Source organism: Miniopterus schreibersii (assembly GCF_964146895.1).
Source record: "Miniopterus schreibersii genome assembly, chromosome: 2".
NCBI lineage: Eukaryota > Metazoa > Chordata > Mammalia > Chiroptera > Miniopteridae > Miniopterus > Miniopterus schreibersii.
Genome location: NC_138102.1, coordinates 38,246,960 through 38,270,927, shown reverse-complemented (window position 1 = coordinate 38,270,927; position 23,968 = coordinate 38,246,960). Strand labels below are relative to the sequence as shown.

Below are 23,968 nucleotides of genomic sequence, written 5' to 3'. Positions count from 1 at the left end.
CATTAGAGTTCTTGGTATGTTTTGAAATTTGATTTTGCAGTTCCATTTTGAGGTAAAAGGTAAAGGTAAGGTTTTGTTTATCTGCTTTCTTGTTTTTCCACTTATCTTTCTCTCTATCCTCACTGTCTCCTGTCTCATAATCGCAGTTCCAGGTTGATACTGCAGAGCCAGTAAGGAACAGCTTGATTCCACATTCCTAGGTTTCCACAATTCCATGTAAACAAGCAGCTAAAATAGAGCTGCCAGTGGTGATGGTTTCAAGCACCGAGAACAGGAGACTGTCTTTGCATTACTTTCTGTTCCTTTCTAGATGTAAAACATAGGTTAGTTTTCCTGTGGCTTCTGCTTCCACATGACTTTGTGGTAGCCTCCCACCACCCCTCCCCCTATTTCTAGCCCATGGAAATATTTATCTTGGCTTAGGTAGGCTCCAGCTAGATCCTTTTGTTTGCTTTTTTTTTTTCCATTTCAGTTTCCATACCATTGCTCTGAATTTGTAATAAGAGGTTCAACAAGTGAGCCTTTTATATTTTATATCCTCTCCCCAATTGGTTTTTCCAGAGCCTAAAGAACTATCAAAAATACTTTAGGCTTTACTTTTGTATTGCAATTAAAGAGTAATTAACTGATGAAGGTAACTTGATCACTCACTTGGTCCTACTCCCATCTATCCCATTTATTAGTACCAAAATACCTGCCACATTTGTTGGCTCCTCTCCATCTCCATCTCTGTAGTTACCAACATAGTTCAAGCTACCATCATTTCACCTGGCCTACTGCAACACCCTCCTAACTGGGCACACTGCTGACCCCTCTACAATCTATTTTTCATACAGCAGCCAAACCTAAATCCAGTAACGCCAGACTTCTGCTTAAAACACTCTGATGACTTCCTGTTTTTAAAATAAGAAATTTAAAACTTCCCTTTAACAGCCTATTTTCCATTCTTAGAACTTCTTTAGCTCTGCTTTTATTAAAACCAGAATCATGGGCAGCATTCTGGTAATGATTCGCGGTCTAGTTTTATTTGTTTACAAAACTCTTTCCTTGCTAGATTCAGCATTTTATTGGCTGCCTTGGCTACAGTACATCATTTAGATGATGTCTTCGCTAACTACTTGTGGACATTAAAATCATCTGTCATTTTTGTCACTAATACCACCTTGTAATGTCAAAAGGAAAAGGGCAAACCACCACCAATAACAAATATATCCCAAGGAATTTCCAAAGAGGAATTTCTTCATTATTCTGTTAGAAGGATGAGTAACATTTGTCTCACACATTATAATTTACAAGAACCTTTACACTTCATGAGACCTCAAAACAAACCTTTGAGGCAATAAGGATCATACCTACTTTACAGACGAAGATCATTTAGAAATAGCCTTGGCATGAGATTACATTTCTTGGATCTGAATCCTATGAACTTCACATTATATTACACTGCTTTCCACCACAACTAATGAGGGACTCTCTTTTCTTTTTCTTTCCCCCCCCTTGAAACCTTTTCCTTTGCACTAGTTCCCTTGGAAATAGAAGCCTTTCTGCTTTTACTCTCCTTAGTCGTAGCTTCGGGAAAATCCCCGAATCATCACTATGCTACCTGTAATTCATGAGTTCTCCTATCGTGTGAAGCAGCACCGAGGCGGCAAATACATACTCATGGGTAAAGTAGTAAGTTTGCACTTGACAACGCTTAACACAGAAAAACATTACTGTTTTACCCCAAGTAAAACACCACGGGTGTATAGTGTGCGTGTTGGAGGCGCCAGAGGAGGTGGCTGTGCACAAACATAAAGCCAAGTTAAGAACCGTGAACTTCATCTTGTTCAAGTTCTTCCCTCTACTGTGAATCTCTGACGCGCACAGATGCAAGATCCCCTCTAACAGGTGTGTTTTGTGTTTTCCCTTCTTTCCTGTAGTTGGCGCTGGCTGCGCTCTCAGGCGCCCCTCGCTGCCTTAGCTGCTGCGCCTCCCCGGTTTCTTCTTCACGGGATCTTCCAGGTTCCGTTCTCCTCTGCGGACACTGGGCAGTGGGGGTCCAGGGGAGGGTCCCCAAACTTCCAAGCCATTCTCATTTAGTGCCTCAGGTCACTCCTGTACTTCTCTCCGGTGGTCCCTGCAATGCTTCGGCCTCCATCGGCTCACCAGCTTCTCCGGACCCTCTCTCTAGCTTTTCAGTTCGGTCGGAGACGCCCAGCGGGAGGCAGCAGACCCTGTCATTCCTCGGGTTCACCAGGTGATTCCGAGACCTCAATTCCAGGCGCTTTAAAGCTCCCCTCAGTCTTCCCGGGACGAGGCTTCACCTTCTCGTTCCGGAAGTCACGGCTTTACCTTCCTCTCCAAAAGCGGCCCGGCTCAAGCTCCCCGCTAACCTAGCGCGCGGGGACCGACCCAGAAAGGCTTTCGCAGTTCGCGCATGCGGACTGGGCGTCCGCCGCCCAGACTCCCCGGCGGCTTCCCTTCGCCGCGGCAGCACGGAGGACCCTGACAGCTCCGGAGCCGGCGGACGCAGCCTCGTCTCCTGCTTCCACGTTATCCTATCACAGCCGGGGCGGGCCGATGGCCTCCGCAGCCTATCAGCGCGAACCACGACCCCGGCGAGCCCGGTAGAAAAGCGGGTAGGAAGAAGACGATTGGACGGCGGCAGCACTCGGGGCGTAGCGTCGCCCGCGCCCCGCCCACAGCCGCCTTCCTCTCCGGTGGGCGCCAGCTGACGCTTAGGCCTGAGCGAGAGCCGACGGCTGGCGGGCGCAGCTGCAGCCTGAGCGTCCGCGGGGACTGGTGGGCCCCGCGCTCTTGTTTCTTCTCACGGCCGCGCTCTCGGACATGGTGGCCCCCCGCTCTGTGACCAGCCGACTGGGCTCGGTGTTCCCCTTCCTGCTTGTCCTGGTGGACCTGCAGTACGAAGGTAAGTCGTGCCCTGCTCTGGCGAGAGCAGCGGGCTCCGGGGTCAGGTCCCCCGGCACTTCCCTGCCATTGCCCGGGCGCGAGTCTCGGGGCGACCCGGGCGGTGGGCGACAGCCGGGACTTCGCAGCTTGGCCTGGGCCTGCGTCCGCCCCTGGGTGGGGGCCGGCGCCTGGTTCCGGGTTGGTTTGGGGAAGAGGTGCTGGCACCGGCGGGCACGGGGCGGGCAGAGGGGATTCGCGGTGTGGAGCCGGGCGGGAGGGGTGGGAGGGGGCGGGGCGAGCGGGGCGCCGGGCGGCTACTTCGGGAGCGTCGTGGGACGCGGAGGCTTGAGCAGCCTCGGGGCCGGCCTCCCTCGGCACCGTCGTTTGGCCACGGCGGCTACTGTTGGTCAGTGGAGCCGGGAGGCGGCGGCAGAGGCAGCCAAAGGGGAGGGTCCTTTCGCTTCGGAGTTCCGGGGGTGGCGGGAGGAAGTATGTCCCGCTGAGTGAAGAGAAGGGGACAGTGTTGACTGTTAAAAGTGAGCAACCATCACATTATTATTACACTGTGTCTCGTATAGAGTTTGTTAGGTTGGTGCGTTAAGGACCCGGTGCTGGAATTCAAGCTCCCGGAGAACAGGGCACAAAGTTTGTGGTTTTACAGCTCCTAGCGCGGTGTCATTCAATTCAGGTCTGGCTTTCCTTTTCCGAGTTTTTTTTTGGGGGGGGAGGGGGAGTCCCCTTAAAAAGGCATGAACGTTTACATTTCCACTTGAGACCTACAGATTGGATTGTCGGCTGCTCTAGCAGAATAGCAGAAATAGAGAGCTGTCCCATCTTAGGTATCAGCGGGAGGAGTGATAATTAAAGCTGAAAGTGCCAATTGAACTAATGCCCCAGCTCAGTTACTGTGGGAAACGATCGAGTATAATAACATATCAAATGCAATGATCTGTTTTCATCCCACGAAAAGGACTGGTACTTAAGGAGGTAAAACTGAACATTTTAATGTGAGACTTAATATTAGACGGAGTAAGGAGCTGAAACCAGGAATTGTTTCTGGTAAAATCCCCTCAAAATTCTAAAGTTAAAAAAAAAAGGGGGGTACTTTCCAGTTTTTAAGTTTCATGCATGGCTGTTTTTGTTGTTTTGTTTTGTTATTATTGTTTGCGTTCCCCTAGTGACTACGTGCTTTTTGAACCAAAAATCAGAACATGTATGGGGACACCATTGGGACAGTGAGGCTGCCCCAGGAAGTCTAGGGAATTTGAATGCCTCAACCACATTAATATGGGTCATGTATTCCAGGTCTCTGGCGTTTTCTAATAGTAACCTCCTCCTCTCCAAATGTAGCATTTATGCCCAGTTACCATTGATTTAATTTGGCTACTTAAGAGAAAGTTGTCTATGTTCTGTTCAACAGCAATCATTTTAAGTTGCAAAAGGGGCACACTTTTGTATGATTTGCTTTTCCCACTAGCTTTTGGATTACCCTTTTAGAATTGCTGTTCCGTATATGATTCTGTAGGACTCTTAACACTTTATTTCCATCCTGTGATTTTTTTTTTTTTCTTTTATAAGAAAAAAACTCATTGGAGAGCTTTTCTGTATAGGAGGCATTGGTGACATTTCTCCAAGAACTGCCAGAGTGCTATCTTCTTTAAGAGCATTGGCTGTATAAAGTAGCAGGGACTTGGTACCGGTCGTAGGGAAGAAAAGAAAAAGATCTTAAATTTATTGAAGGTCTGCTGTGTGCCAGGTGCCTTTCTGTAGGTGATCTCTTATTCATGGAGGTATGTGATATTGTTACTACTTGACAGATGAGGGAACTGAGTCTCCAAGTTTAATTAACATGGATAAGGTCATGTAGCTGTTAATATCCTTAATTTGAACTCAGGTTATTTGACTAAAGTTTATCTGTGTACAGTTTATCTGGAGACAGAAGTGGTTGATAGCATCATCTGGGCCCAATCATTTGTAAGTGGTGGCAGCTGAGAAAAATTAGAAGTTTTTGCTTGTTTGCTACCAGCAGTAACGAGCAAGAAGGTGATTTCCTACAATGTTTAATACAGTGGTTCTCAACCTGGAGGGTTTTTAAAAACAGAGTTCAGGTCCCCACTCCAAGAGTTTCTTGGGTTTCTTGTGGGTCTGGGTGGGACACAGTGAACTTTTGCCTTTCTAAAAAAGAAATTGCTGATGACAATCACTGGTGTAATAGGTTATATAGAGGAATTAAATTAGGTGTCAATTATGTACTAGACACTAAATTTAATGGTGGAACTCAAAAGGTAAGAACCGCTGACTTGGATTAGCAAACTGTTAGCTACCATTTTCCCAGATAACTTTCTTTGTCTGGGTTCAGTAACCTCAAAGTCCTGGAGGCATTCAGATCTGCATGATTCTACTAGTATGCCTGAGGCTTAGAGAAAGAAGAAATAAAGTAGAATGGGTTTGAGAAGAGTGAATGTGAAACAAAGAGTTGCACTGGATGGAGAGTGTCACCAATAAGTAGCTTAGTTGGCCTAGTTTTTTCTGATTTAGAAATATTCATCTTCCCCCCCCCCCCCCCAGGCTTTTCTGTTCATTGTAACTGTGGACAAAAAGGACCACATACTAGACCTGACAAGCTTGGGGAAGGCCTGTGTGGTAGCCTTACAAACTCAGACCTAAGTAACCACAAAGAATGGTCTGAAATTAAAACTTTTTAACTAAAAGCAGTTTATGACAGGTTCTCATGTTTTAAGGCAGTATTTTTCCCAAACAAAGGTCAATCTTTACCTGTTGAGCCTGTCCTTTGTCTTTTTGAATCTACAATAACATATGGGATGTCAAAGTAATTTCCTTTTTCTGTACCCCTCAAAGGCATAGCTCTGGGGAGACCACAGATCCCTTCATTGTTATTGTGTTAATTGTTGACTATTAACTATCCAGGGTTCACCTGTGTAAAAGAAGTGTGTGTCTATCACTTTACTTTCTATTGAATCCCTAATCTATTACCAGTGGGTTTCATATAACCCATTTACGTCTTCTCTTTTGATTGTAATGTATAAAATAAGGTGCATAACTGTTATTCTTTGGAGTGTTTTCTCAATCTGTTGAGATTTTGCTTCCTGGCCATTGTCAACAGTTGGTTCAAATAAACTCACAAAAATTCTCTACAGATTTGGATGACCCAGAGAAAGAAAATATGTAATATTTTTACGATTGAAAGTTTTAGCACCCTGTTTCAAAAAGACCTTTGAAAGAGGGAAGGAAGTCCAGAACACTAGATTAGGAATAGAATTTTTGGAGCAGAGAGAAAAGTGTAGTAGAGTCTACTTTAGTATTCTCATGTTACAGATAAGGAAGTGTTACCAGGAAACCTGGGTGGGGTTTGCGCTGCCTGTCACTGTATCCAATTCAATGGAGGCAGGGTTGAGTCACATAAGGCATTTATTGAGAAGGCCGGCAAACCAAGAAGACGGAGCGTACAGACATCCAAAAACCTGTCTTAAGGAATGGCTTGAGGGATAGGGTTATCTAGGGAAATGGGGTAAACTGAGGCTGGGCACGGAATGCAGCTATTGTGTAGCCCCAGAGGTCCGCAGGTGTCAGCTATTGTTCTTGGTCATCTGGCGATGTCTCGACAAGATGGTATCTTGACTTCTGGTTGGGTCGGCATGACCATGTCTGTTCAGGATACCTTGTCCACCGCTGCTTCACCTCCTTAATTGCTTTGTCCAGAGTCAAGGGGAGTATACGGGCATAAAGGTCTAGGAAACAGAAACTTAAGGGAAAAAAAAACTTAAGGGGAAAAAAACCTAAATCCCTGCTTACATAAGTATATGTGCTCTACAATTTTATAAGTAATATAATTATATTTCACATTAATTCAGGTGCTCAATCCTTAGACATTATAAGTACACCCCTATCAGAAAGCAATTTTAATTTTTTGCTAATGGTTTGTTCTATGTGGTGCCTTCGGTAGGAACACAACCTGGGAACCAAACCTTTTATCTCTTTTTCTTCCTTAACATGCTACCTGGACCCACTGTCTGGACCCAGTTTTTCTTTTCTTTCTTTCATTTTTTTAAATCCTCACCCGGGGATATGTTTTTATTGATTTTAGAAAGAGGAAGGGAGAAAGAGAGAAACATCAATGTGAGAAACTTCGATCTTGTGCCGCCACCCCACACCCACCCCTGAACTGAGCTAAATCATATATTTGGCCATAGGGAAAATAATAGTTTAATATGAATAAGTATAAAAGATGGTGGTGATTTTTGTATGAACATAACCTACTAAAAGTATGTTTTGTCTTCTCTAGGATTTCCTTGACATTAGTATAAATAAATATACTAATAGGGAAAGTGAATGACTTTCAGTAATTTATATAAACTAAGTATTCTTGCAGATGGCCGGATAACTTCTAGAATTATTTTAAATTCTTTTAATGAGATAGGCTATAGTTAGCTGTAATGTCAAAGTTCCAATTCACTTCACTAGTTAGCATTGCTGAGCTAGTGCCTGGAAATGCAGTAGTTTTAATTCTGTGGGTCAGGGGGAGTTGTTCTAAGATAGGATGCCCTGAAGTAATTATTAGGCTTTATTTTCCTTATGAAGTGAATTAATTGTGGTTAAGTTTACTTTCTATTGCCATAGTTTTCCTTTGATTAATGTCCAGCAGTTAATCTTTGTTTATATTGAAATATCATGGGAACCCAGTCATCTGCTCTTTAGAACTAGAGCATTTCAACCATAGATTTATTTTTCTTTTGAGATCTTTAGAAGGCTGCTTTAAAAAAAATCTGACGAGTTTGTATCATTTGGAGTTCTGAAATATGGGGAATACTCATTTAATCAGTCAGCACAGGCTTACACTGTAGCATTCTTTGGTGAAGTATACATAGTATAGAACTCAGCGGTTTTTGTTGAGTTCACAGACAGGTTGGAGGTATAAGACATGCTTTGTGAAGCATCCATGTCCTCTTCCCTCCTTTCTCAGTTTAGATTCAGTGGTTCGTCTTGTAGTTACTCCATTGCAAACACCCTTTAATTTCCCTGCCCTCGTATTTTCTGTTTTGTTCACTTGGCACAATTTAACACCTATTAAATCTAACTTGGCCACCAACTTGTTTGTTGTACCTGAGAGCTGAACATGGGTGGAGAAAAATGGAGATAACCTTGCTGACTGGTCTCATTTTAAGCATGTAATCTCAATTTGAAAGTACACTCAATACTGCCAACATTCCTACAATTCCCTAGTATGTCTTTAATACCAGTACTTCAGACCTTGTCCTCTTTCCTTAAATCTCCAATTTAAATCCCCCTTTTCCTTTCTTCCTTTACCTCATTCTTTTAGAACTTGTCTTTATTGAGAAAATGAAAGAGATCATGGGGCAGTTTTCTCTTCTTTCTATCACCCAATCCACTAGCCTACCTGTATCTACCTATTCTGCGATTTTTATTTTTCTTTTATTTTCCCATCACCATGTATCATATCCCCTCTACTTTTCTTATATTAAAATGGAGAAAGCATCTCTTCTTGGCAACATCTAATTTCTTTATTTTTTTAAAAATATGTTTTTATTGATTTTAGAGAGGAAGGGAGGTGGGGAGAGAAAGAGAAAGAGAAACATCAATTGGTTGCCTCCTGTACACGCTCTGACTGGGATCAAACCTGCAAACTTTTGGTGCACTGGACCACGGGACAAGGCTCACCCAACTGAACCTCACCTGCCAGGGCCAAAATCCAATTTCTGTACTTATGTCCTGGATTTCATTTCCTCTATTTTCTGAAAATATTGCTCTTACAATATTTTTGTTTTTCTCCTATGTCATTACTTTCTTCGTCTCTGCTGGGTCATTGACATTAGTACTACAACATGCTGTACTGTGTCCATTTTAAACTGTTCTTTTATGTCATGTGTCAGATCAGCTGCTGACCTGTGTCTTTGCTTCTCTGGGCAGCTAAAGTTTAAAGAGTTGGTGGTGGTCTCTATTTCCTCAACTTCTGTTGTTGCCTCAATACTTTTCTCCCCTAACATGACAAAGCCTTACATTTGAGTCCTATTGCCTCTTTCATCTTAATCCTCCCCTCCATCACCAGGCTCCCATTTCTGAAAAGGGTTTTTATTCTTGTTATTCCCACAGTCTGGAAAGCTCTTCCGAGATCTTCAAATGAGTATTTAGGTTTCAAAGAAGCCCACCTTGACACACTACGTAAAAATCACTCTCTTCAGTTAATACTCTTCCTTTTCCTTTTTGCATTTTCTTCATAAAACTTAACACTGTTTGAATTATCTCATTTATTTTTCTTGTCTGTCCCCTTTAGAATATAAGCTTTATAAAAAGAGCTCTTGTGTCTGTACCTGAAACTCGTTGACATGAATTGGATGAGCAGTAAATAATTTTTTATAATTTTTAAAAATTCTCACTTGAGGATTTTTTTAAAAATTGATTTTAGGGAGGGAGAGAGAGAGGGAAATGATGTGAGAGAGAAACATTGAGATCAGTTGCCTCCCATATCCACCCCATCCGACGCTCCAAACAACTGGGCCACACTGGCCAGGGTGGCAATAAATAATTTTTTCTATATGTTTTTATTAATTTTTTTAGAGAGGAAGGGAGAGGGACATAGAGGTAGAAACATCGATGAGAGAGAAACATGGATTGACTGCCTCCTATACATGCCCTTCACTGGGGATCGAGCCCACAACCTGTGCATGTGCCCTAACCAGAATCGAACTGGTTACCTCTTGGTGTATGGGATGACGCTAAACCACCTGAGTCACACCGGGCCTCCAGCCTATTTTTTACAGCCAAGTACTGAAGGATGACTTCAAAGCAGAGGGGCAGCACATTGGTAGTTTTCTTGCTCAGTCAGATCATGTTATTCTACTTACAGTTTCTCAGTAGCTCCCTGTTTTACCCAGAGTGAAACCGAAGCTGCACATAGGCCCTCTACTTTGACTTCATGTTAATACTGTGGTCTACCCTGCTGGCTCTGTGGTAGCCATTCTGGCCTCCCTGCTGTTTCTAGAACAGAACCTGGCATGCTCCTGACTTAGGGCCCTCACACTAGCTGGTTCGTCTTGGAAAGCTTTTTTCCCAGATGTTTGCATGTTGAGTTCCTCACTGTCTTCAATGCAGTCTTTGCTCAAATGTCAGCTTCTCATTGAAGCCCACTCTTTACCACCTTATTTAATGCTGAAAGTCCCAGCACTCCTGAACCCCGTCACACAGCTCTATTTTTTCCATAGTACTTTTCCTCTAACATGCTGTGTAATTTACTTATTATTTCGACAGAACGTCAGGCACTGTGAGTGGCACAGGTTTTTGCTTGTTTTGTGCACTTACCCCCAAATACTTGGTGCCTGGCGCATTGTAGATGCTCAGCAAGTACTTGAATATTATAGTGCTCTCATTAACGTGAAAGTCTAATTTAACAAAGCAGTTCTAATTTTGTTGTTCAACATATTTTTACTACTGTGTTGTACAGGTTCCCTTATATCTTGTAGACTGGTTACATTCTTTTCATTGACTAGGTTGATACGGTGTATTTTGGGGTTGCTTTTACTCTATGAAATGAAGCACTGTTTGTGCTTTATTGTTACTTTCTCAAGATCACTTTTCAGCTCCTTTCATTTTTCTTATCTGATAAATGTCTGCGAGAGATAATTATAGCTTTAACATTTTATTCTTTAGAATTAAATCTTGGTCCATGCAAAATTAACTTATTTTTTTACTTTTTTTTAGGCGCTGAATGTGGAGTAAATGCAGATGTTGAGAAACATCTTGAATTGGGGAAGAAATTACTTGCCGCTGGACAGCTAGCTGATGCTTTATCTCAATTTCATGCTGCAGTAGGTTTGTATCTTGAAAGTACAACACTCAGTGGCCAGCTTAGTTAATTTTAATGTATAGCTGTTCTTTTGAATGACACTTAAATTAAACATTATTTAATGCTTAAATACAACATTTAAAAATATTTGCAGGATTCTGAGTGAAATAGATTGGTAAAATAAATGCATCACACTTTTATGCATATGTATTTAGCATGAGAGAATTTGCCAGGTAGTAACTGAGATTTGCTACTATAAAGACCAAGAATAATTCAAGCCCAGCCGGCGTGGCTCAGTGGTTGAGCGTTGACCTAGGATTCAGGAGATGATGGTTCGATTCCTGGTCGGGGCACATGCCTGGGTTGGGGCTTGATCCCCGGTGGAGGACGTGCAGGAGGCAGCTGATCAATGACTCTCATCATTGATGCTTCTATCTCTCCCTTCTTTGCTCTGAAATCAATAATATATATATATACATATATATATATTTTTTAAAAAGAGTAATTCAGGATAATTTTGACACAACTTTTTTCAACATATTGCATAATTTTGTTTCCTCTTAGAATATTCCAATAAATACAGTTTAATTTTCTTGATTACTTGAGATCATCAGTATAGTAGTTACTTTTCTGGTGATTTGAACTGTCTTCAGTGCTGCAGCATGGTAATTAAAAAATAGTTACTGTCTTAGATAAGCATGTCTTAAAAAAAACCTCATTCTTCCCTACTGCCACAAGAGATTTGCAGAAATTTATGCTTTCTACCTATTTTATACTTTATTATCTGCATTCTTTAATCCCACATTTAGCAGAAACATTAAGGGTTATGGCGTATTGTTAAAGTAGCTTAAAATGACTGCCTATTTTTCATTAGCTTCATTGCAATTCAAGAATTCTTGAGCTGGCTCTTCCCCAAAATATGTGATAAAATATTGTCTTCACTGAAAGATATAAACGGGTAAAGCTAAAGTAAAGTAATTCATTTGTGAAATTTAGTAAAGGGGAAAAGTGAAACATTTGTTGCAGTAAGAATTTGAATAGCAGTGCCACTTTGTTCATAATTTTGCCAGTAGCAGTGATTCTCAAATGGTGCAAATGATGTAATTTCTGAGGAAGACATGTGGTTTGAGATAGTTATCATTTTAGTTTATGTAAAACACTGGTTGTTCATAACTAACTATAGAAAATAAAGTTTAGCCATAGCTGGTTTGGCTCAGTGGTTAATGCTTCAGCCTGCAGACTAAAGTGTCCCAGGTTTGGTTCCGTCTAGGGGCACATATCTCAGTTGCCGGCTTGATCCCTGCCCTGGTCTGGGCATGTGTGGGAGGCAACCAATTGATGTGTCTCTCTCACCTGGATGTTTCTCCCTCTCCCTCCCCCTCCCCCTCCCCCCCTCCCCCTCCCCCTCCCCCTCTACCTGAAAGCAATGGAAGAAAGAAAAAGAAAAGCTTAAGTTATATATGATGACCGTTATAGTAGATAGTGATGGAGTGATGTGGTGTTATGGCCTGTTGAATCTCTCAGGAGATGTATGTTTATCAGAAAAGAAGTGTAGATCCTCTTTCAGTTGTCTTCTTTACCAAACATCAAATTTAGTATGGCCATGTTGGCTGCTTCAGGTAACCCAGTGAGTTTGTGAAAGCCATTGGCTAACAGTGAATTCTTCTGGACTAACAAGTTATGCACTTATTGCTGCAGGTCATAGGATTGTGCTACTTCAAAATGTGTGCTGATCTTTTGTGGTAAAATATCATCCATGTTTTAATACATTGCTTTAAACTGACTCTCTAAAAAGTTTGTTAAATGTTTACTCATTCATAAAAATGCTTATACCTCCCAACTTTAAATGTTGTAATGTACTTTATTTCTTTAACTTCGTTGTGATTATAAATTGATGTTAAAGTTTTTAATAGAATTTGGCTAGCAGCATTGTATCAATGAATCATTTTTATTATAATGTTGCAGACATTATTTATAGTTGTGACACCCCTTCCATTTTTATTTTTGAAAAATTACTTGGTATGTTTTGAAAATTACTTGGGCATGTTATGTTTTAAGATTACATTCTACATAATACATAAAAGGTTTATGTATTAAAACTGCATAGCAACAGAAATAATTGTTTCTACCTTGTAGTACAGATCTATTAGTGATTTGGTTTGAAATTTTTTTGTATCTGGCAAAGAAATATTTTTTGGCATGCGTTTTAAGATTTATAACTGAGTGGGGAAAATTCTTGATCTGTTGGAGACATTTTGATTTAAGAAAGAGTGTTATCACTTTTCAAATAGTCTTCTGAAACAGTTGCATCCATTTCATTGTGATGAAGGAGTCAGACACAAGTTTTATTTAGAGATTTATCATTGGAGAAAATTGTAGTGCGGGTGTGAAGATAGCCCCACCTCTCATTCCCACAGCATAGTCTTATGTTCCTTGGGTCTGAAATTTATTCTGGGGTGTGAAATAATGTCTTTGATAGACCTTACAAAATGTCTTAAGTATATCTGGCATGAATGAATGTCTAAAGTGGATTAAATGATGGGCATGTCTGAAATGATAGGTTTCTCTGTTTGCTTGTGAGAAAACCAGTATCACACTAATGTAGTTTTGCTAAATAAAAAAACAAAGTCCATGTCATTGTCATTTAAGCATATGGTCCTTTCTTATGACATTTGAACCTCACTTGTGAAATGGGGATGGACATTACTATTCACATTTATACAGAAGGAAACAAAGGGTGCTCTAGAGACTTTCCAAAGGTCGCATTCTAGTTCAAAAGATAGTGAAGTTCTTAAGGACAGGCACTACCTTATTACTGTTATTATTTTAATATCTGATTGGTACCCAGTTAAATTTTTTAAAATATGTTTTTATTTTTTAGAGAGGAGAGGAAGAGAGAGGGAGGAGAGAGAGGGAGATAGAAACATCGATGAGAGAGAAATATCGATTGGCTGCCTCCTGCATGCCCCCTATTGGGGATCGAACCTGAAACCCGGGCGTGTGCCCTGACTGGGAATTGAACCAACAACCTCTTTTTTTTAAAATATATCTTTATTGATTTCAGAGAGAGGAAAGGAGAGGGAGAGGGAGAGAGAGAAACATCAATGATGAGAGAGTCATTGATCGAGCCTGCAACCCGGGCATGTGCCCTGGCCGGGAATCGAACCCTGATTGCCTGGATCCTAGGTTGACGCTCAAACACTGAGCCACGCCTGGCCGGGCAAACCAGCAACCTCTTGATGCATGGATGGATGCGAAACCACTGAGCAACACCAGTCTGGCCCAGTTAAAGTTTGAATGAGTGAAGGGGATAGAGTTGGGTTAGCTAGGAGCCAAAAGAAAAAAAAAATTGTACCTAGGCAGGGGTGATGTTCCTTCTGCTTCCTGCTACCACTGTTTACAACATCATTTGTAATGGACTTTCTGATGTACTTTCTTAATGAGGGCTAATTTTTTCATATTTGAAACGTTTGATAGTTTTAGGATTAAACCTTAAATTCATTTCTCATGTTCAAATTTCTAATAGACTAATGTAACAATTTGAATGACATGTTTTCAAGTGAAATAGAGTATTTCTGTATATGCAAGCTTGCAACTAATTCAATGAACTTTATTGTATATTGAGTGGATAATAGGAAAAGTGATTTTTTTCAAAGGTTATCAAATCTTGTATTATGGGAAATGAAGCATGAATTTCTTAAACCAATCCTTGTTCAGTTGCTATTTTATACCCAATGATATAGGAAGGGACACTAGTTCTAAGGACTGTTGGTATTTTAAGGTGAAGAGCCAGGGAAGGCTATTCTGTTTTGCTGTTCAAGTGACTGTATCACTAAGCAAATTGGTACTTGATCCATATATTGAGCCATTGCCATTTGATTCCTTATTTTAGTAAGTTCAGTGTTATAAATTCAAATGGGGTTCCATTTCATGTCTTAAAAATACTTAAAAACCAAATAGTAAAGTAAGTGAAAATGAATGCCCCAGAAATATTTTATATAGACATTTTAAATATGTATATAATCAAATACTTAATACAAAAGCTATGTCATACATAATCCTCTTTGGAGGTTTTTCTTCACAGACTGAAATCATCATTTTTTCCCAAATGGAATTCCAATGCAGTTTTTACTCAAGGTACCTTCTTGATAAAATGCCCAAAGCTAGCAATAAGCATTCTTTTTTTTCTAGAAAGATCTATATACAGAGTTCAAAATAAGCAACATCTGTTTTGAAAATGCCATTGCTAATTTCATGTGGGAGAATGATCTGAATATCCTAGTGAGGCATGTTTCTTTAAGAGCCATGTATGTCTGTGCTGACTTCTTTGAGTCCCTTGCTTGTTCTAAGGAGGTCTCAGTGTTGGCATTGACATGAGAGTGTCCTTGGTTGTAGTTATCAGGAATTTTTTTTTCCCCATTTCCTTTCATTTCAGTACTTGTGGGCCAGGTGCTAGCTGTGGAGACACAAAAACGAATTGACTCAAGGAATTTATTTTCTCTAGACTGAAGTGTGTATATAAATAGTTGATTTTGGGAGGTAGTGATAAGTGTTAGGTGCAGTAAGAAATATATGTAATAGAATGTTGGACATATATTTGATGATGGTGTGTGGTCTAAATGCGAGACCTTAAATCATGTTATTTCTAGTATTTCTTATTCTTTGCTTAGTGTAAATAAGTCATGGAGAACTTTTAAAAATTTTTATTAATGAATATGAAAGTGCTCCATGTTCATTGTGAAACATTTTGGAATATATGGACAGTATAAAGACAATGCATCTGCCCAGATAGTGAATTTCCTTTTACTTTCAGAGGCAGTCACTTAAGTTTCAGTAATTCTTAGGTATCAAACCATTCTTATGGCCAGTTATGCTGACCAAACCAATATATTTTTAATTTATTGCACAATCTAAATTAAATATGGTCTAAAAATATTCTGTATTAAGTATGCTCTATATATAGTTACTTTGTTTCTTATTCTTTCTTCAAGTTAATTACAATAGTTTGTAGGAAACGCCCTATACAAAGGCAACTGACTTTGCTCTTCTTTCCTTTCCTTCCAAGGGAAATTGATTAGGAAAGAAATTTCAATAATGTTTAGCTGTCATCATGTGTGGGGGTTTTTGTTTCAGATTTAAGAAAAAATAAACTTTTTTAAATGTTAAAATGCCCAATTCTATTTTTTTTTAAATATTACTATAATAAAATCCTCAGTACAATAAAATATATATAACAAGATTTACCATTTTAACTATTTTAAACGTATAGTTCAGTGGCATTAACTGCATTCACACTGTTGAGCAGCTATCACCACCACCCGTGTCCAGAACTTTTTCATCTCAAACTGACACTCTGTACCCATTAAATAGTTGTTTTTCATTTCTGATCCTATTCCCTTCCCATTCCCTGGCAACCACCATTCTAATTTCTGTTTCTATAAAATGGACTACTCTAGGTACCTCATAGAAGTGGAATCATACAATATTTTCCTTTTGTGTCCAGCTTATTTCACTTAGGATAATGTCTTTAAGGTTCATCTGTGTTGTAATATGTATCAGAATTTCATTCCTTTTTAAAAGACTAAATAATAATATTCCATTGTCTGTACAAATGCCACATTTGTTTTCCATTTTTGGGCTATTGTGAATAATGCTTCTGTGAACATGGGTATACAAATGTCTGTTTAAACTTTGCTTTCAGTTCTTTTGGTTATATACCCAGAAATGGAATTGGTGGTTCATATGGTAATTTTATGTATAATTTTTGAGGAACTCCCCTAGAGCAGCTGCATCATTTTACAGCCCCTCCAATAGTGCACAAGGGCTCCAGTTTCTCTACATCTTCACCAGTACTTCTTTCCTAATGGGTGTGAAGTGGTATTTCATTGTGGTTTTGATTTGCATTTCCCTGATGATTAGTGATGTTAAACATCTTTTCATGTGCTTATTGACCGTTTGTACCTTCTTGCACATTTGGTTTTCTCTCCTCCTGCCTCACCTTCCCCCAGCAGCACTTCAGGTAGTTTTCAATGACATTTACAACTGCTCGAAACCTTGATTTTGAATAATTATACACTATTCTGCTACATAGATTTCCATATTGTAATGTTTTTCAAATGATAGGACTTTCAGGGGTAGAAATTTTAGTGAGTTTGGGTGGTAAATTTTATAATGATGGACATCTGTGCATATAGGGTTTTTTTTGTTTTTTTTTTTAAGATAAATGGCCAGATTTGGTCAAGATCACTTTTAACATTCTTGATATATATATTTCAAAGTTGCTTTTTGGAAGGATTGGCATGAGATTTGCTTCTAATTGAATTCACTCTTTCCCCACTTTGTAGGTGCTGAGCAGAGTGCAATTAGCTAAAAAACCTAACTCATCCATCTGCTTTCCTTTGTTCAAATATTTTTTTTGTATTGTTAATACTCACATGAGGATATTTTTTTCCATTGCTTTTGAGCGAGAGTAGAAGAGAGGGAAACATTGATGTGAGAGAGACATCAATTGGTTGCCTCCCGCACATACCCTGACCAGGGCTGGGAATCGAACCTGTGACCCTTTGGTTTGAGGGCTGATGCTCTAACCACTGAACACACTGGCCAGGCCTGGTCAAATCTTGATCTTCTCTAGTCTTGCTCTTTAGTCTCACTCATTCTTTGTCTAAGGTTTGTACCTTTATTTCTTCACTGCCATTTTAGTTGTAGTTTGTGAGGGAATAGAGATTGCATATTCAATATATCAACTTAATTGGAAGTCTGTAATTTTTAAAAATATATCTTTATTGACTTCAGAGAGAGGAAAACATCAATGATGAGAGGGTCATCGATCGGCCGCCTCCTGCACGCCCCTATTGGGGATTGAACCCGCAACCTGGGCATGTGCATTGGCTGGGAATAGAACTGGGATCTCCTGGATCATAGGTTGATGCTCAACCGCTGAGCCATGTCTGCTGGGCAAGATAGTTTTTAAAAATCTTGTAAATAAGTGCATAGTCCACATTTTCAGTCAGTATTTCACTTAAGAAAATTTCAGTAAAGACAAAGTTATGAGTTGAATATAGTTAGTATTTCAGACCAGAGGTTGCCAAACTTTTTCTCTAAAGGGCCAGATAATAAATATTTTAGACTTTGTTGCATATTTTTCTATTTTTCTGACAAGTCTTTAAAAATGTACAAAATATTCTTAACTTGAAGTTTGTGAATTGGATTTGGCTGAGAGGCTACAGTTTTCTGACCTCTGTTCAGGATTTATTTGCAGTGATCTTGCTAGGCAACACGACTCATGATTGATGAAGACATTGTTTTCTTAATTAGTCTTAATAGAATTACAGGCTCTAATATTGTTCAGGTGACTTGGTTTTTAAAATAAATTATTGAGAGCTAACATTTATTATTTTAATTTTCAGATGGTGACCCAGATAACTATGTTGCATACTATCGGAGAGCTACTGCCTTTTTAGCTATGGGCAAATCAAAAGCAGCACTTCCTGATTTAACTAAAGTGATTGAATTGAAGATGGATTTCACTGCAGTAAGTGCATCCAAACTTTCTTTAAGGTTTAATTTACGGGAACTTGGAAGAGGTAATTTGTTTCTTAAGGTGAGGACTGGCGTGCTGGGCATAGCTGGAGAATATAGAAAGCCACTATGATAAAGTGGACTAGGCAACAAGAAACCTCCAAAGTCCCTGCCATCAAAGGTCTGTGTGAAAGAGGAACAGTGGGTACATTAGATAATTTTTAGAAGCTTGGCAGTGATGTTCACTTTGTCATTTAGAAAGACTTCTGTGTGGATGACAGAGTGTAGGGCAAGATGTGAGGCAGAGAAATGAGTTGATTAAGAGGCTGTTTAATTAAGAGGCTGTCCGGTGCCTAATGATAGTTTCAATTAGTAGCAGGAACAATAAAGAAAAGGGGATAACTCAAATAAGCAGTGGTTTGTGGTGAGGATACAATGCTGAATTAGAATTCTCTAGAACCAACACACAGGCTTCAAAAGTGGAAGAATTTACAGCCTAATGGAATATTTTGACAATTGGCAGGTTAGTATAATGGCTTAAAATAATAGGACCAGTTAGATGGTTTCAAAATTAACTTGATAACTCATTTATTGTTTATATCCTGCCATATTCCAAAAATAATTTGATATAATTAGATATGGATGAATGTTTGGTTTGAAATATTACTCTTATTTTAAGATGGAATTCCCAAATATCTAATTTTCTTTATTACTTTACCTAGCTAAGCACCACCTTTCACAAAGGTTAAGTAGCTCATTATCCTGGTATTATACTAGCTATTAACCGGTTGAAGTAGCTTTAATATTGCTTTTTATGTGTATTAATGCATTTAACAGAAGATTAGGTAGGGAAATTTTATGTATGATAAAAGTAACATAAGTTTTAGTGGAATATGTATATGATTTCTCTTGTAAAAATTTATTTTAACTTTTCAGTTACAGTTGACATACAGTATTAGTTCAGGTGTATAAAATAGTGATTAGACATTCATATACCCTATAAAGGGTTCACCCCAATAAGGCTAGTACCCATCTGATACCATACACAGTTATTACAATATTATTGACTCTATTCCCTACAGAATACTTTACATCCCCATGATTTTTATAACTGGCAATTTGTATTTCTTAATCCCTTTCACCTTTTAACCCTTCCCCCAACCACCCTCTCATCTGGCAACCATGAATTTATTCTCTGTATCTGTGAGGGTTTTTTTTTGGTTTATTTTGTTTTTTAGATTCCACATATAAGTGAAACCAAGTGGTATTTTTCTTTTTCTCACTTTTTTCGCTTAGCATAATACTATATAGGTCCATTCATGTCACAGATGGCAACATTTCATTCTTTTTTATGGCTGAATAATACTCCGATGTATATATAAATAAGTACCAAATCTTCTTTGTCTATTCATCCGTTGATGGACACTTAAGCTGATTACATATCTTGGCTATTGTAAATAATGCTGCAGTGAACATAGCGGTGCTTATATCTTTTCAAAATAGTGTTTCAGATTCCTTCAGCTAAATACCAGAAATGGAATTGCTGGGTTATATGGTAGTTATATTTATACTGTTTTCCATACTGGCTGTACCAATTTACCATCCCACCAACAGTGCAACAGAGTTCCCTTTTCTCCACATCCTCACTAACACATATTTGTTGATTTATGGATGACAGACATTCTGACAAGTCTGTGAGGTGATCTCATTGTGATTTTAATTTGTGTTTCCCTGATGATTAGTGATGTTGAGCCTCTTTTCATATGTCTGTTGGCCATCTGTATATTCTCATTGGAGAAATGTTTATTCAAAGCCTCTGCCCATTTTTAAAAATCAGATTATTTGTTATTTTGGTGTTAAGTTGTTTGAGTTCCTTACATATTTTGGATATTAACCTCTTAGCAGATGTATCATTGGTGAATATCTCTCCCATTCAGTAGGTTGTTTTATATTTTAATGATTGTTTCTTTTGCTGTGCAAAAACTTCTTAGTTTGATGTAGTGCCATTTGTTTATTTTTTCTTTTGTTTCCCTGTCTTGAGGAGACATATCCAAAAAAATATTGCTAAGAGCCAGGTCAAAGAGTTTATTGCCTATGTTTTCTTTTAGGAGTTTTATGGTTTCAGGTCTTATATTTAAGTCTTAAATCCATCTTTATTTTATTTTTGTATATGGTGTAGCAAAGTGGTCTAGTTTCTTTTTTTTTTTTCCTTTGCATGTATCTGTCCAGTTTTCCCAACACCATTAATGATGAAACTGTCTTTATCCCATTGTATATTCTTGCCTCCATTGTTATAGATTAGTTGAGCATATAGGTGTGGGTTTATTTCTGGTCTCTCTATTCTGTTCCATTGATCTATGAATGTGTTTTTGTGCCAGTACCATGCTGTTCTGATTACTATAGCCTTGTAGTTTGATATCAGGTGGCATGATACCTCCAACTTTGTTGTTCTTCCTTCAGATGGCTTTGGATATTTGGGGACTTGTTTGGTTCCATATAAATTTTCGGGTTATTTGTTATAGCTCTGTGGAAAATGCCATTGGTATTTTAATAGGGTTTGCATTAAATCTATAGATTGCCTTGGACACTGTGGACATTTTAACAATGTTAATTCTTCCTGTCCAAGAGCATGGTGTATCCTTCCATTTATTTGTGTCTTCTTCAGTGTCTTACAGTTTTCCAAGTAGAGTTCTTTTACTTCCTTGCTTAAATTTCTTCCTAGGTATTTTATTTTTTTGATGCAATTGTAAATAGTATTGTTTTCCTGATTCTCTTTCTGATAATCATTATTCCTGTATAAAAATTGAATTGATTTCTGAATATTAATTGTGTATCCTGCTTACTGAATTCACTTATTAGTTCTAATAGTTTTTTGGTGGAATCTTTAGTGTTCTTTATATAGCATGTCATCTGCAAATAATGACAGCTGTACTTCTTTTCCATTTTGGATGCCTTTTATTTCTTTTTCTTGTCTGATTGCTATGCTTAGGACTTCCAATAATATGTTGAATTAAGGTGGTGAAAGTAGACATCCTTGCCTTGTTCCTGATCTTAAAGAAAAAGCTTACAGCTTTTAACCATTGATTATAGTGTTAGCTGTGGGTTTGTCATATATAGCCTTTATTTTATTTTTTCTTAATTTATCTTTATTGTTGAATGACTTACAGATATTCCCTTTTTCCCCCATTGACCCCTTCTAACCCGCACCCCCTCTTCTTCCCCCGCCCCTGGCCTTCACCACACTATATTGTCTGTGTCCATGGGCTATTCATTTATGCATATAAAGTTTTTGGTTAATCTCTTCCCCAGTCCACCCACCCCTGCCTTCCCCCTGAGATTCATCAGTCTGTTCTGTCTTCTATGTCACTGGATCTATTTTGTTCATCAGTTTACTTTGTTCTTTAGATTTCACATATAAGTGAGTTCATGTGATGTTTGTCCTTCTCTACCTGGCTTATTTCACTTGGCATAATTTTCTCCGGGTCCAACATCTACACTGTCCCAAAGGGTACGAGATCCTTCTTTACAGCTCCATAGTATTCCATGGTGTAAATGTAAGTTGCAAAACCAAAAACATCCTGGAAGCAAACATAGGCAGTAAAGTCACAGACATCTCTCGTAGTGGAATTTTCACTGATACGTCTCCTACGGCAACAGAAACAAAGGAAAAAATGAACAAATGGGACTACATCAAACTAAAAAGCTTCTGCACGGCAGAGGAAATCATCCTCAAAATACAAAGGAACCCCATAGTATGGGAGAATGTATTTGCCAAGGATACGTCTGATAAGGGGCTAATTTCCAAAATATACAAGGAACTCATATAGCTCAACAGGAGGAAGACAAATAATTCAATTAAAAAATGGGCTAAGGACCTGAATTGACAGTTCTCCAAAGAGGACATACAGATGGCCAGGAGACATGAAAAAATGCTCAACGTTGCTAATCATCAGAGAGATGCAAATTAAAACCACCATGTGGTATCACTTCACACCTGTCAGAATGGCTGCCATCAACAAATCAACAGATGACAGGTGCTGGCGAGGATGTGGAGAAAGGGGAACCCTGGTACACTGCTGGTGGGAATGCAGACTGGTGCAGCCACTGTGGAAAACAGTATGGAAGTTCCTCCAAAAATTAAAAATTGACCTGCCATTTGACCCAGTGAATCTACTTCTGGGAATATATCCTAAGAAACCCAGAACACTTATCAGAAAGAACTTATGCACCCCTATGTTTATAGCAGCGCAATTTATAATAGTTAAGACCTGGAAACATCCCAGATGCCCATCAGTAGATGAGTGGATAAAAAAGCAGTGGGACATTTACACCATGGAATATATGGCCTTTATTACGTTGAGCTATGTTCCTTCTATTCACACGGTGCTGAGAGTTTTTTTATCATAAAGTGATACTGGATTTTGTCAAATGCTTTGGCTGTGTCCCATTGACTTTTCGGTTTTATTTTCATTTGTCTCTAGGTATTTTGATTTCCTTCTTGATCTTGTTGTTAACCCATTTATTGTTTAGTAGCATGTTATTTAGTGTCCACATGCTTGTGTTTTTTAGTTTTCTTCTTGTGACTGATTGCTAGTTTCATGCCATTGTGATAGAAGAAAATGCTTGATATAATTTCAATCTTGTTCAATTTATTGAGACTTTTTGTGTTTCCTGATACGTGTATCCTGGAAAATGTTCCACATACACTTGAAAAGAATGTATATTCTGCATTTGGGTGAAATGTTCTAAAATATCAACTAAGTCCCTCCAATCTGATGTGTCATTCAAGGCCGGTTTCCTTGTTGATTTCAATGGGGTGTTAAAGCCCCCTACTGTACTATTGTATTACTACTGATCTTTCCTTTTATGTTTGTCATTTTTGCTTTATATATTTGGTTCTTCTATGTTGGTGTGTAGATATTTTTGAGAGTTACATATTCTTGTTGGATTGATCCCTTTATCATTATGAAATACCCTTCTTGGTCTTTTGTTACTGACTTTTTCTTAAAGTCTATTTTGTTTGATATAAATTTGCTACTCCAGCCTTTTTTTCATTTTCACTTGCATGAAGTATGTTTTTCCAACCCTTTACTTTCAGTCAGTGTGTGTCTCTTGATCTGAAGTGGGTCTCTTGTAGGCATTATATGTACAGCCTTATTTTTTTATCCTTTCAGCCACCCTGTGTTACTTGATTGGAGCATGTAATCCATTTTTTTTTAAAAAATATATCTTTATTGACTTCAGAGAGAGGAAAGGAGAGGGAGAGAGAGAGAGATAAACATCAGTGATGAGAGAGTCATTGATTGGCTGCAGCCCACAACCTGGGCATGTGCCCTGACTGGGAATCGAACCCCAATTGCCTGGATCTTAGGTCGACGCTCAACCGCTGAGCCACGCCCAGCCGGGCATGTAGTCCATTTTTTTTTTTTTTAAAGCAGTTATTGATAGGTTTGTAGTGATTGCCATTTTATTAATTGTTTTCTGATTGTTTTTGTAGTTCTGTGTTCGTATTCTCTTGGCTATTCCCTTGTATGTCGATGACTTTCTATGTTATGTCTGGGTTCCTTTCTCTTTATTTCTTCTATATTTCTTATAGATTATTGGTTTATGGTTACCATGTGCTTTATATATACCAAGTTATGTTTAAAGCAGTCTATTTTAAGTTGATGGTCACTTAGGTTTGCAATTATTTTAAAATCAGTACAGTTTTTACTTATCCAGTCCACATTTATGTTT

General features: G+C 38.9%; 1 protein-coding gene across 2 annotated transcripts in view; it reads left to right on the top strand.

Moving 5' to 3' along the window:
* The first annotated feature begins 2,611 nt into the window (after positions 1–2,611).
* DNAJC3 (DnaJ heat shock protein family (Hsp40) member C3) overlaps positions 2,612–23,968 on the top strand; it is a 59,417-nt gene continuing 38,060 nt past the window's right edge. The window contains exons 1-3 of one of the 2 annotated variants that reach the window (XM_081127978.1): positions 2,612–2,911; positions 10,627–10,737; positions 18,121–18,245. In XM_081127978.1, coding sequence (XP_080984104.1) covers positions 2,830–2,911; positions 10,627–10,737; positions 18,121–18,245 — 318 coding nt within the window. In that variant the 5' untranslated portion in view covers positions 2,612–2,829. Of the gene's footprint in view, positions 2,912–10,626; positions 10,738–18,120; positions 18,246–23,968 lie in introns of those variants that run through there. The other variant, XM_081127979.1, reaches the window with a different exon arrangement.